Source organism: Brachyhypopomus gauderio, chromosome 19 (assembly GCF_052324685.1).
Source record: "Brachyhypopomus gauderio isolate BG-103 chromosome 19, BGAUD_0.2, whole genome shotgun sequence".
NCBI lineage: Eukaryota > Metazoa > Chordata > Actinopteri > Gymnotiformes > Hypopomidae > Brachyhypopomus > Brachyhypopomus gauderio.
The window spans coordinates 9106340-9119778 of record NC_135229.1 but is presented as its reverse complement, the minus strand read 5'-3'; the positions used below and the strand labels follow the sequence as shown (position 1 = coordinate 9119778).

The following is a 13439-nucleotide window of genomic DNA, read 5'->3' as shown; positions in this document are numbered from 1 at the left end:
AGTTTATAGGTCACACTTGAGCACTTCCTTTAGCTGTGACTACGTCCGCCTTCTAAAGTCTGAAAACGCTGAGAAGTGATGACGTATGCAGATTTTCCTCCTTGTTCCTCTAAGCTCTGGAACGAGGTCAGTTTCCTTCAGGTGAAGATTTCCACAAGACGGAAATGCTTTCTGCAGCACACGCTCTCTTTGTGTCCTTTATAATTCAATTTCCTCTTAAAGGTTATGACAAAGAGATCAGGCTATTGGTAGCATGGACTCACTGGAGAATCTCAAAACTTGAGAAAAAAACATGACAATCTAAGTATCATCCCTCTGTTCCCTGCTGTTCTTGTTACCGTTAACTGAAAAATGGACATGTCCATCACATAGCCTCCAATCTGAGAAACCTGCATTATAACTCAATAAAGTTCCCAAACCATCCATAATGAGCTATGTGCTTTATCGTCTATCAACGACAGAACAGAAAAGAAACAAATTGCTAGGGTTAAAGATTAATTTATAAGAGATTAATTTATAAGAGTCGTATTAATCTAAACTAGTTAATAGTAATTTTGAGTGATTTTTCAGTGACATTATTTTCAGCTGACAACTTTGTGCAGAGAAGTTAAGATTGACTGTTTACCTCTTCATAGCACTTTTAATTTCTTCACTTTCAGTGTGGTTGGCAAAAAACCTAATGGATTTATCATTGCGAGCCATAATGTAAATTATAGCTCAAAACCACTAAAACATGTTAAACACAAATATATGTTGTGCAGACAGCATTTATTTAATATAAAAGCGTATCAAAATATCAAAATCATAATAGTGACATTAATGTCTAGACACAAACATAATTCTTCATATTTGCACATTACAAACAGAGCAATTTTAAGGCAGAATACTGGCTTTCCCAAAATGCACTTTAAAGTGTCGAATTGCCTCATTCACTTGTGAATGTTTATGGATGTGATGGCTTTCGTACCACAGAATGTGCAGTTTAAACCACATGAGTTAACATCACATGAGTTAACAGATCCACAGTCCTGCTCTTTTTATAGGAACCGTGGAGCATCTTCGACCGTAATGAAGTGATCACAGTTGTGTCCTGGTTACGTCAGACACAGTCCTTCCTTAATATGGGAGAATGTGAAAACGACAGTGTGTAAATACGAGGATGAAGACGGATCAGGACACAGTGGTGTCACGAACGTGGCGGTGAAATCTAATATACACACGTCGGAAAACTGACATCTACGAACAAAACCACGTCACATAAAACCCACCATACGTTCTAATTATTTTCAAATTTCTCAAACAAATGAAATGTTTGAAATAGCACCACCAAGTAAAAATTGTACACATCTGTTCTATCCCGTACCATAAATGTTAAGTGTAATGTTTACAAGCTTTTCTGTGTCTTTTTTCCCCATTTTGCATTTTGAGCTAACCTGTTACTGAAAATTTTGAATTTACCGGTAATTCTATTTAAACAAACTAATTATAAACATTGATGTTGGGCTCTTTTAAGCATCTGAAATTTTGCATATTTTAACGTTCTTAGCATAAAAATCACAATTTCACCATAATCCTGCCATATGGGAATTTTAGACTAACAAGTGAACTATATGCATAAGACAACAAAAGAACCTAAAGACACAAAAATGATTAGTGCAAAAATTCTTATATACAAAAATGAAAAAAGACAAACACAAGAATACTGTGCTTGAGTCAAGGCAGTGCTGGGGGGAACCCTGGTGTGTGTGTGTGTCCCTAATCTAAACCCTGGGGTGTGTGTGTGTCCCTAACCCTAACCCTGGTAGGTGTGTGTGTGTCCCTAATTCTAACACTGGTGTGTGTGTGTCCCTAATCCTAACCTAACCCTGACCCCTTACCCAGGTGTGTGTGTGTGTCTAATCCTATCCTAACCCTAACCCCTAACCCTGGTTTTCCCTAACCCTGTCTCATACTGTCCTATTTAAGCTGATATGGGGACCCAGCCTATGTTACCACTGGAGACCATAAAACTGGTCTCAGATCAGTTTGAGGGCAACGGTTATATTTCTAATGTCTCATAGGGATGCACACACTCACCACGCTACTCACAATTTGGTTTTGTTTGATGAACAAAGAAATCCAAAACTTGTGTGCTGTGTACACAGACTTGGTACGAATGTAAATGAAGGTAAACGTATCCACCCAACATTAGTTCCCTTCTCCACTTTCTCTACTCTGTGGTGTGTTTTCCCTCTGTGCCCTCTGGCCCTGAAGGAAAGTTATATTCCAGTGAACAGAAGTATCCTGGGTTGATCTTTATAATGTTGTCTTTGGAGAGGACAGAGTCAAAAACTTCAACAGTCAGAAAGTCTGGACTTCCAGCCAGGAGAAACATCTTGAACATTTGGATGTGGGTGGGTTAATGAAACAAGACGAGTTCATCAAAGCACGTTGTGTGGCAGTAATATGCTGGTGCTAATCAATACTGACATGCCTTTTGCATGACTCTCACTGATTGGTTGAAAGTTAGTACCTCCTGAGTTCATTGCTCTCACTGATTGGTTGTGAGTTAGTACCTCCTGAGTTCATTTTTAATGCTTGATTTACACGTGGTCATATAGACCTTCATGCTAACTTGTCAGGTGTAGATATCAAATGTTCACCTAGTTTATATCTGCAGGCTTGAAGCTTCTGTTTGAATAGTTTTCACTAATCTTACCATTAAAAGTGTGTGTGTGTGTGTGTGTGTGTGTGTGTGTGTGTGTGTGCTGTAATGATGTGGTGAATTAACTTCTCAGGTGTATTGACATTGTCAATTAAAAAAATAAAGGGTCCCTCATGCTAGTTAATTACTTAACTATAATATAGAAGAAATGATATATGAGTGAAAAATTTGGTCTATAAAACTTTTAAATGCCTCATTTTAACCACGGTGGCTTACGGGAAGCATGTGCTTGTGGGTGGAAGACGTGCAAAGACACAAAGGCCGTTGAGGGTCAATACCTAATCTATCCACATGAGGGCAGTACAGCGCCAACGTACATCATAGTCTCTCTCAATCCGTTTCAGAGTCACTGCCAGGGTGATTTCCTGCCCCCTGGCCCCTCCCGCTCATCTAGGGGTAGCATCTCGGAGGAGGGCACAGGGGTGGTGCGGGGGGGTAGGTGTAGCTGCGTGGACCCCGGCAGTGCTAGAGACTCCAGGGAGTCGCCATGCAGCAGCCGCTGGCTCTCGTGCTGGGGGCAGATGACGTAGCGTCCGGGGGGGTGGATCTCCGCAGTGGCCACAGTGTCGATGGCCTTCAGGGCCCCCAGCGGACACAAGCCCACCCCCACCAGGGGCTCCCCGCCTCCCACGGCCCCCAGCTCACTTGACGACTCCTCCATGTTCACGTAAAGGATCTCGTCAGCGTCCTGCGGGTCGGGCAGTTCTTCCAGCGCCTTCTCGAGCTCACAGCGCAGGACCTCGAAACTCGGCCGGTCCTTCGGGCTCAGCAACCAACAGGAAAACATCAGCGCGTATCTGAAGCAGAGAGGAGAGACGAGACAGAGAGAGAGAGACGGAGAGAAAGAGCACCCATTAACTCATAATGCAAAACAACCGTAAGGTTCTAGCGTTAGGGTAACCGAGGTTCTACAAACATGCAGCAAACCACAAACATTTTGCTGAATACTATCAAAATGAAAAGAGCAGGGAAAGATAGAGAGGGAGAGGATGAGTGACAGATATTACAGCGTGTGTGTGTGTGTGTGTGTGTGTGTATAAGAACATGGTCTGGGCTGAGAGGCTGAGAACCCACATGCTGTCCAGGCAGTCGGGGGGCTGTTTCAGCCGGTTGCCCTGCCTCAGGTAGTCGTAGATCTCGCTGTTCTCCACGCCTGGGTACGGAGTCTGGCCACGAGCGGCGATCTCCCACATCGTCACTCCAAATGACCACTGATAAAGGCAGACAAGTGTCAGCACGGCCCTTCTTCAAGCAGGGGGTGGGTGGCAAACGGTTACACGACAGGACTGGCCATGCTTGGGGTCTGACATGTCTGACCCTAACTCTAACTCTAACCCTAACCCAAGTATTATGGAGACCGGACTCAGGAAACAGATTCATATCACCATTTGTTTACACCAGGTCTGAGTTAGTATATTTATTGGAGAAGGAAAAATATTCTTAACATCTGCCATCTGGACAGTATTTTACAGTATCACTTCCACTGGTGTACTGGTGTCCTGGTGTACTACTGTCCTAGTGTACTGGTGTGCTGGTGTACTACTGTCCTAGTGTACTGGTGTGCTGGTGGACTACTGTGCTGGTGTACTGGTGTGCTGGTATACTACTGTCCTAGTGTACTGGTGTGCTGGTATACTACTGTCCTAGTGTACTGGTGTACTACTGTCCTAGTGTACTGGTGTGCTGGTATACTACTGTCCTAGTGTACTGGTGTGCTGGTATACTACTGTTCTAGTGTACTGGTGTGCTGGTGTATTACTGTCCTAGTGTACTGGTGTGCTGGTGTATTACTGTCCTAGTGTACTGGTGTACTACTGTGGTTAAGAATTGATGTGAATTCTACATTTTGTGAATTCCTCAGATAAATTAGACCAACATCCCCCCGAGATGCAGGTGTCTCTGTAGTGTGTCCTACCACGTCACTCTTGGTGGTATACACTCTGTCTGCCAGGCTCTCGATGGCGATCCATTTGACGGGCATCTTGGAGATGCGGCCCTGTCTGTAGTAGTCTCCGTTGTAGATCTTCTTGGAGAGCCCAAAGTCAGCAACACACACGTTCATGTTCTCGTTTAACCTACAAAACCAACAGGGGGCGCCAAAACACCCATAACTACATTATGGAAACCGCACCATATACAATTGCATACATGTGTGTGTTTGTGTAGACGTGTGTGTGTGTGTGTGTGTGTGTGTGTGTGTGTGTGTGCGTGTTCTGCACTCACATGCAGTTGCGTGCTGCCAGGTCTCTGTGGATGAAGTTCCTGTTGCTCAGGTACTCCATACCTCTCGCAATGTCCGTCATGAACTTCACCAGCATCTGAGCGGGCAGGTACTGCACAACGTGAAGCAACCACGTGTGAACATTCACACTGACGTATAACAGAACTTCACCAACATTCGGTGTGATGTTGTGAAGACGCTGTGTACTGTACTGGGACTGTAACTTAATGAAGATTCACAGCGTAGGTGGTGTGCTCACTCACCACTGGGCTATCTCCAAGTCTGGAGTACAGCAGGTAGCTATGGAGGTCACCATGTTTCATGTAGGGTAAGATCACCACAGGAGATGGGTAACCTTCACTTTCTATAGTCTGTAAACACACTCCTGCCACACACACACACACACACACACACACACACACACACACACACACACACACACACACACACACAAACACACACACACACACACACACACACACACACACACACATATACACACGCGCACTGATAAGAATGCTTTTAAGCCACAAGTAACTTTTACAAAAACATTTGATCAATTTATAAAGAACTATATAGCATGAAGTCCACAGAAGCACAAACATGTAAATCAGAATAAACAAACGTACTAGGCTAGGTCGGCCCAGACGCCCTGGGTCTTAAAGCCTTCCTCTGGGTCGGGCTGGGCTTACCTAGTAGTCTCATTACGTTCTGGTGGTCAAACTCCTTCATGCAAGCTGCTTCTCGCAGAAAGTCCTCCATTTCTGTGCGTGTACAGATTGCAACTGCACACAGAGCAGATATTTTTATTTTATAAGAGAGTGATGTGCAACACAGGACATTGTTTATATATGTTCACTCACTCTTGGTCATGTTCATGTGTGTTCACTCATTCTTGGTCATGTTCGTGTGTGTTCTCTCACTCTTGGTCATGTTCGTGTGTGTTCACTCACTCTTGGTCATGTTTGTATGTGTTCACTCACTCTTGGTCATGTTTGTATGTGTTCACCTTCTTTTGGTCATGTTCATGTATGTTCACTCTCTCTTGGTCATGTTCATGTGTGTTTACTCACTCTTGGTCATGTTCATATATGTTCACTCACTCTTGGTCATGTTCATGTGTGTTCACTCACTCTTAGTCATGTTCATGTGTGTTTACTCACTCTTAGTCATGTTCATGTGTGTTTACTCACTCTTGGTCATGTTCATGTGTGTTTACTCACTCTTAGTCATGTTCATGTGTGTTTACTCACTCTTGGTCATGTTCATGTGTGTTCACTCACTCTTGTCTTGGTCATGTTCATGTGTGTTTACTCACTCTTGGTCATGTTCATATATGTTCACTCATTCTTGGTCATGTTCATGTGTGTTCACTCACTCTTGGTCATGTTTGTGTGTGTTCTCTCACTCTTGGTCATGTTTGTGTGTGTTCACTCACTCTTGGTCATGTTTGTGTGTGTTCACTCACTCTTGGTCATGTTTGTGTGTGTTTACTCACTCTCGGTCTTGTTCATGTGTGTTCACTCACTCTTGGTCATGTTTGTGTGTGTTCACTCACTCTTGGTCATGTTCGTGTGTGTTCACTCACTCTTGGTCATGTTTGTGTGTGTTTACTCACTCTTCGTCATGTTCATGTGTGTTCACTCACTCTTGGTCATGTTTGTGTGTGTTTACTCACTCTTCGTCATGTTCATGTGTGTTCACTCACTCTTGGTCATGTTTGTGTGTGTTTACTCACTGTTGGTCATGTTTGTGTGTGTTTACTCACTCTTCATGGTCTTGACAGCCACTTTGAGCACAGAATCCTCCTGCGTCAGCGACCCTTCCATAACGGAGCCGAACTCGCCTGCAGCAAGACACAGCAGACTGAGTGTGTGTATGTGTGTGTGTGTGTGTGTGTGTGTGTGTGTGTGTGTGTGTGTGTGTGTGAGAAGAACAGGGCTGTAATGGCACAGTGAAGACCTCACTCACCCTCTCCAAGAGTCTTTCCCAGTGTTAGCTTGTGTCTATCAACCATCACATCCTGGAGCTTCTGTTTGAGCTCATCACTGATGCCCAGCGAATTCACTAAGGTCAGAAAGAAAAAGGCTGTGATGACAACCGAGTAGACATACAACCAACACCACATATCTCACACTATATACCCCATATCTCACCCCACATACCCCATATACTACATATCTCACCCTTTATATCCCACATCTCACCCCATATACCCCATATACTACATATCTCACCCCATATACCCCATATACTACATATCTCACCCCATATACCTCATATACTACATATCTCACCCCATATACCCCACATCTCACCCCATATACCCCATATACTACATATCTCACCCCATATACCCCATATACTACATATATCACCCCATATACCCCATATCTCACCTCATATATCACATTTCACCCCATATACCCCATATATTACTGTACATATCTCAGCCCATATACCCCATATACTGCATACAGTATACCACAGATCGCACTCTGTTTCATAATGCAGAAGTTGCCATGAGATGTCACTGGTTTTAAAGCCCTCATAATCACAAAGCCCCAGCCCAGATCACCCCAGACATCACCCTTCAGTCACAGATGAAACCCTCTGCTGCTGCAGCGTCAGAACATGGCGGCTGCCCAAGGGTCCCGACTGGGACTGTAAACTAGACGTTTTACTGCCACATGTGCTGCGTGACTCCCCAGTGTGAGGCCTGCTGCATGAACAACTGGAACTGAAAAGGTGCTGTTCTTCCTAAGCACTCCTACGCAAGAGTGCAGTGCATTATGGGTAACTGCCAGGGACAGCAGCCAGAGTATGAGGAACCCATACTCTTACGCCCCACTAGAAACAAGCAAAATAACACAACAACTCCACGCCAGACCGATTGTGACACAGCTTCCCCAATCACTCCCTCTGTTACACTCTGGCAACCAGTGACATCACACATCACTTCAGCATTCTGGTTCTGACTCGGGGGAGTGTGCACACAAGCCACAGGCCTAGACATTAATCATACGCAACATTATTTTCCTTTTAGCAGTTCTCTAGACCTGGGTCAAGGGTCAAATATACATGGAGCTATTTTAATAGTCGATATCTTGGAAAAGCTGAAGTTTGGCAAATATGAACAGAAGGTTATTTCCATTTACTCGTTTTTGCCGCATCTTGAACTAAAGGTTGGAAAAAGTATCACATATTATACCTGAATATGATATCTGTATTATATAATCAACAATGTCTATGAAGTCTTTTCCAGTTAATTCGATAATGTAATCTGTTCTATGTGAGGTAAAAGGTCATTTCATTTGAGGTGCCGGATTAACTGAGACCCTTAAAAACTGCACTAGACTGTATATCTGCTAAGATTACATTTAAAACATGCATCTCTAGTGTAGGATCACACCTAATAGATGGTAACGAACAAAACACTCCTGGCTCGGTGTGCAGCTGTAGTGACAGCAAAGTGTTTCAGAGCTACCTCACTGCAGTAACAGTGGAAACGTTTGTGAGATCTCCATCACGATTGTCCTGACATACACGCACATATCAGTGCAAGTATGACCACGCTTGTATCTGTGGTAACTAAATTGTAAACAAACTTCCTGCTGGGGTCTGATAAAAAGGGTAAAAAGGGTCAAACAAAGGACCCCATTATGCAAATGGTGCCTGAAAACATTTGTCACTAAAGGACGAAACACCACAAATTTTAGCACCTCAAAAACAGACATCCAGAAATGTACAGAGTTCAAGGTGAGCGAATATTTTCAAAACGTTCATAATCTGAAACATTACTGTTATTGTTGCTATGTTCATAATCTGAAACATTACTGTTATTGTTGCTATGTTCATAATCTGAAACATTACTGTTATTGTTTGTGAACAGTTGTATCCTGTTATGTTTGGCATGCAACATTCATTGGCTAATGTTAGCTTGCTTAGGCTAACGCTGCAGTACAAAAAAGGTTATAAATACTGTATAAAGCCACATAAATGGAGTTTACTAAACATCCCTGCTGATAATATTAATATTCTATTAGCAGACTGTGTGTACAGCAACTCTGTGCTTTTCCCTGAGCTATTTTGTGCATCTCTGTGTACATTACCGTAATTATTTCTACTTGGTAGAAGCAAAGTGTTTATGTCAACGTACATTCATGTTATTGGTTTATTTTTTGTCATGGTATCGAAATAGCTGACGTCAACTGGCCAACCAGGATTGTTTTCCCAAAAGATGCCTTTGGACCCGGTGAGATCCATGTGTTTTCTACTTGTTGGGTCAGGGACTGTTTTGTACAACTGTGTCCTATCGAGGAGCCTATTCAGTTTGCATTGTTGGGTGTCCAGGGTTTTGTGATGTTTGAGACTATGATTTGTGTAAACAATGTGGGTTTGTACAGGTTATAAACTATTGAGCAGAGTTCATCTCTTCCTCGGACTCATTTTCTAGTGGTTTGATACAAGGTTGATTTTGTTACAAGGCTAACTGCCATAGCTATACAGACTTTGCTGGTTATGAACATTGATTGAGGTATTCATGAATGTTGGAAGAAGTTGTGACTGAATGCTTTTTCAAAACAATATAAGAACAGACTATAGAATAGACAGAATTTAGTTCACATAGTCTGTTGAATGTGTTAAGTGAATGTGTTAAGTGTTTTGAAAATGTAAACATGGTATGGAAACAAGTGTGGAAATGATAATACTCATTACTCCCAACATACTCACTACAGCTATAATACTCACAACTCCCAAGATACTCACTTCAGGTATTACCATCATACTCCCTATGCCTGTCTTCTCACAAGTCCTTAGGCTGCCCTATTGTGTGTGTGTGTGTGTGTGTGTGTGTGTGTGTTTGTGTGTGTGTGTGTGGCTGTCACTGGAGTTTCCTGCAGCTGTGAGCTTGGGCCTAGTGGCTTAGACTCAAGTAGTATGTTCTCAGTCCTTAAGCATGCTTGCACACGCTACCGTGTCTTTCTTTCTGTCTCTCTCTCTCTCTCTCTCTCTCTCTCTCTCTCTCTGTCTCTCTCTCTCTGTCTCTCTCTCCCTCCCCCTCCCTCACTCCATCCTACAATGTCTCTCCACCTCTTGCTTTACCCCTCTACACCACTCCACCAATTCAATTCACTTGTGCTTTATTTATATGACAAATTTTCACATGTGTATAGAAATTAACAAGGAAAACAAAATATATATGTCTAAATGGTTGTAAATTGTGTACCATAAATGGCAGGTAAGGATTATTATATTACACAACAATAATAACAGCAATAATATAACTAAAATGGCAATACTACTACCACTACCAATAATAGAAATAATAATAAAATATTATAATATTTTTGTTGTTATAATATAAATAATTAATATACAGTGAGTACCTGCTTAACGACAGGGTTAGAGACTGAAAAGTCCGTCGTAAAGCAGTTTTCGTCGTTAAGCGTGACCCTAGATTTAGATACGCTTTGATCGTAAATACAGTATAGAAAAAAGTAACAATGTTCTAGTGCGTGCGTACAGCGTGAGAAAGAGCGATCGCGTTGCCGAGATGGGCTGCGGTGGAGGCTGCGCTGCCTCAGCTTATCGTACACAACACTCCGCAACACTCCACTGTGCTGCTACTGCTCCTACGCGCACCGTGTGGAATTTTAAAAAGTCAGTCGTAACTCCGGTCCGTCGTTAACCAGACCCGTCGTTAAGCGGGGACTCACTGTACTGAATTTGTCATTTAGTTCTATCTACGATTGTTAATGTGTCCCCCATGTGAACAAGTGCTTGACTGTGGAATGTGTTTAGCCCTCCCAAAGGAATGCAGCCCCTTCTCCCAATGATCCCCCTGTCTCCGTTCCTCCTGTTATTAGTCAGTTCCCGCCAACCCTACTGACCCAGCGGGATTTCGTCAGCACCCACTCTCCCTTTCTGGCTGTCACTTTGTCACAGAGGCAAGTTAAAACACGTCTGCCTGACAGCAGACTGCATGAATGCGAATGCCTCTGACATAACGAAACACCACCGTAACTCTCGAGTGCGTGCCGAGTGTGTTCACGCAGTTCTGTCATCCACAGCTGGGGGACTGCGCAGCTTTCCCAGACTCTACGTCGTGTCGTGTGCGGACATGCGGAGATCATAATCACCCTCCCCGCGTTCAGGCAAAGTAGCCACAGCAAACAGAAACAGACTCAACAAACTGCCCCGGAGCTGTGGGGCTGCACGTGGCCGAGAGCCGGAGACCAGCCGAGTGGGGGTGTTAATGGGGCTCCAGCATGCTGGTACACCTGGTACCTGACTGAGGTAGGGGCTACCTGTGCAGGTGTGCTGCTCTTTGATCGAGGGTGTGGTTAAGCTTTCAGGTGAGGGGAAAGTGGATGTCAACTCACGTGTGGCTTCAGTGGTCCGGCGACTGTAGGTACGACGAGCGCGATACCTGACAACCAATTCCCCACTCTCCATCATGGGCTCAAATGCTTCACTGTACAAGCACACAGACACACACAAACTCTCCATCATGGGCTCAAACGCTTCACTGTACAAGCACATAGAGCCAGAAACACACACACTGTGTCTTCAGTGTGTAATTCAATCTCACTCTCAGACATTTAACATAAAGTTTTAAGACACTAATATTAACTAAAAATACTGCTATTAATAATAAACTTTTAAATTATTATTATTGTAGTTATTACAGAAGATTTGTTTTGAAAATAATTTACAGAAACATGTAAAACGTTGTTTATGTAGTTCTTTTAATAGGTGTGTGAAGGGGATTTAAAGTCTATGCTAGCAGTACTGAGACATAGACCTGATCACAACCCACCCGAAACGTGTCTCCTTCCGCCGCAGCTTGGCCACATACACAGCCACCAGTGCTGCCGTAGCGACAGCGACTGCTATGGCCATGACCACGTACCACCAGTGCCAGGAGAAGACTGGTGAGGAGGGGTGGCCTAAGAGAGTGGGAGGAGCTGTTAGGCAGGGTTAGGGATCAGGTAGATAAGGATGAATTGCTGCTGAAGGAAAAACGTAAAAAAAATAAATACTGAGGATGCACGTGATAGCAAAATGCTGATGGACTGAAACAAGAAGAAACCAAAATACACGTGAGTGTCAAAGGGAAGTTTGGGTTACAAAGGTTACAAAGACGGGTTACAAAGTGATAAGTCAGGCTACTGTCTGTGTGGTGTGTGTTTCACAGCTGACTTGTAGTCAGTAAGAAGTAAGTAAATCGGGTTATTATTTGCTACAGGGTGTGTGCTTAATTTAATTTGTGCTCTCTTTCTCACCCTCTGTCTTTGTTTCTCTCTCATTCTCTCCATCTCTCTTTCCCTCTGTGCATCCTGTCCTAACCCTAAACCCTAACCCTCAGTGTCCGGATCAGATGCAGGGTCACTTGGTTAAGAGACGTTGTTGGTATTTAGGTTATAAAAATTTAATCTCTTTTCTCTCTTTTTCCTTTCTTCTTGTTTTCCTTTCTTCCTCTTTCTGAAGAAGGGTCACACAAAAGGGGGAACCAAAAGCAGAAGGATATAAGAAAAGAGAAGAGAAATAACAGAGACCCAGAAAGGACACAAAACTGTGTGTGGACATGTGAACATTCACTCACCTACAGCCTGTAGCACTCCGATTTCTGCATGCAAGAAGGGGTTGTTTTTATTATTATTATCATCATTATTATTATCACTTATTTATTTTATTGTTGTTGTTGAACATTTCACATTTGATTACTCATTTAACTGGTGTTGCAATGTCCAATTCATTTTCTTGTACCTGCAGGGATAAGGGTGATTTCCTGGAGGGGTGTCCAGGGTCCATGTCCTGCCCCTGTGTAGGCACACACTCTGAAAGAGATGTTGGACAGTGGGGCAGATAGGTTGATGGACACCAGGGTGTCCAATCCCACATCCAGAATGACCTGTAAAAGCAAAAGCAGAAAGCAAGGTCTGTGGGGTCCAGTTTATAAGACACTACTGAGTTCACGTGGGCTACTGTTAGGATTAGTGCTGCTGAGGTCACGTGGGTGAGGTCACGTGGGTGAGGTCACGTGAGACGTCTCTGTGCCACTGGAGTTGAAGGCTGCACAACAAGCGTGCCACCTGCTGAACCTGTTATTTTCTCACAGTTCTCTACAACTATGACTGAAACCTCTATCGGATAATTAACTCCTTGAGGGGAGTTAATTATCATTCCATACCTCAAATAGAGCCATTTATTTTTGTTCACATTTGTCCATTTTAGTTATCCACTTTTATTTAGTGACGTTCACTCAGAGTTAAACAGAGAATGTAATGTTTGTGTGTGTGTGCTTGTATGTGTGTTTTTGTGTGTGCGCGCATGTGTTTTTTGTGTGTGTGTTGTGTGTATTTTGTTGTGTGTGTTTGTTTGTGTATGTATGATGTCTGTGTGTGTGTTGTTTGTGTTTGTGTGTATAGTGTGTGTGTGTGTGTGTGTTGTGTGTGTGTGTGTGTGTGTGTGTGTATAGTGTGTGTGTGTGTGTGTGTGTGTATGTGT

General features: G+C 43.3%; 1 protein-coding gene across 1 annotated transcript in view; it reads right to left on the bottom strand.

The window, feature by feature from the left end:
- Nucleotides 1–749: 749 nt before the first annotated feature.
- The window catches only part of axl (AXL receptor tyrosine kinase), a 35061-nt gene continuing 22371 nt past the window's right edge, over nt 750–13439 (bottom strand). Inside the window, exons 9-20 of the mRNA XM_076982181.1 lie at nt 12699–12843; nt 12535–12558; nt 11749–11878; nt 11312–11403; nt 6897–6992; nt 6694–6771; nt 5618–5710; nt 5189–5310; nt 4928–5037; nt 4620–4779; nt 3779–3915; nt 750–3501 (exon numbers count right to left, since the gene is read on the bottom strand). Of these exons, the coding sequence (XP_076838296.1) occupies nt 3051–3501; nt 3779–3915; nt 4620–4779; nt 4928–5037; nt 5189–5310; nt 5618–5710; nt 6694–6771; nt 6897–6992; nt 11312–11403; nt 11749–11878; nt 12535–12558; nt 12699–12843 (1638 nt within the window). The 3' untranslated portion in view covers nt 750–3050. The remainder of the gene's footprint in view (nt 3502–3778; nt 3916–4619; nt 4780–4927; nt 5038–5188; nt 5311–5617; nt 5711–6693; nt 6772–6896; nt 6993–11311; nt 11404–11748; nt 11879–12534; nt 12559–12698; nt 12844–13439) is intronic.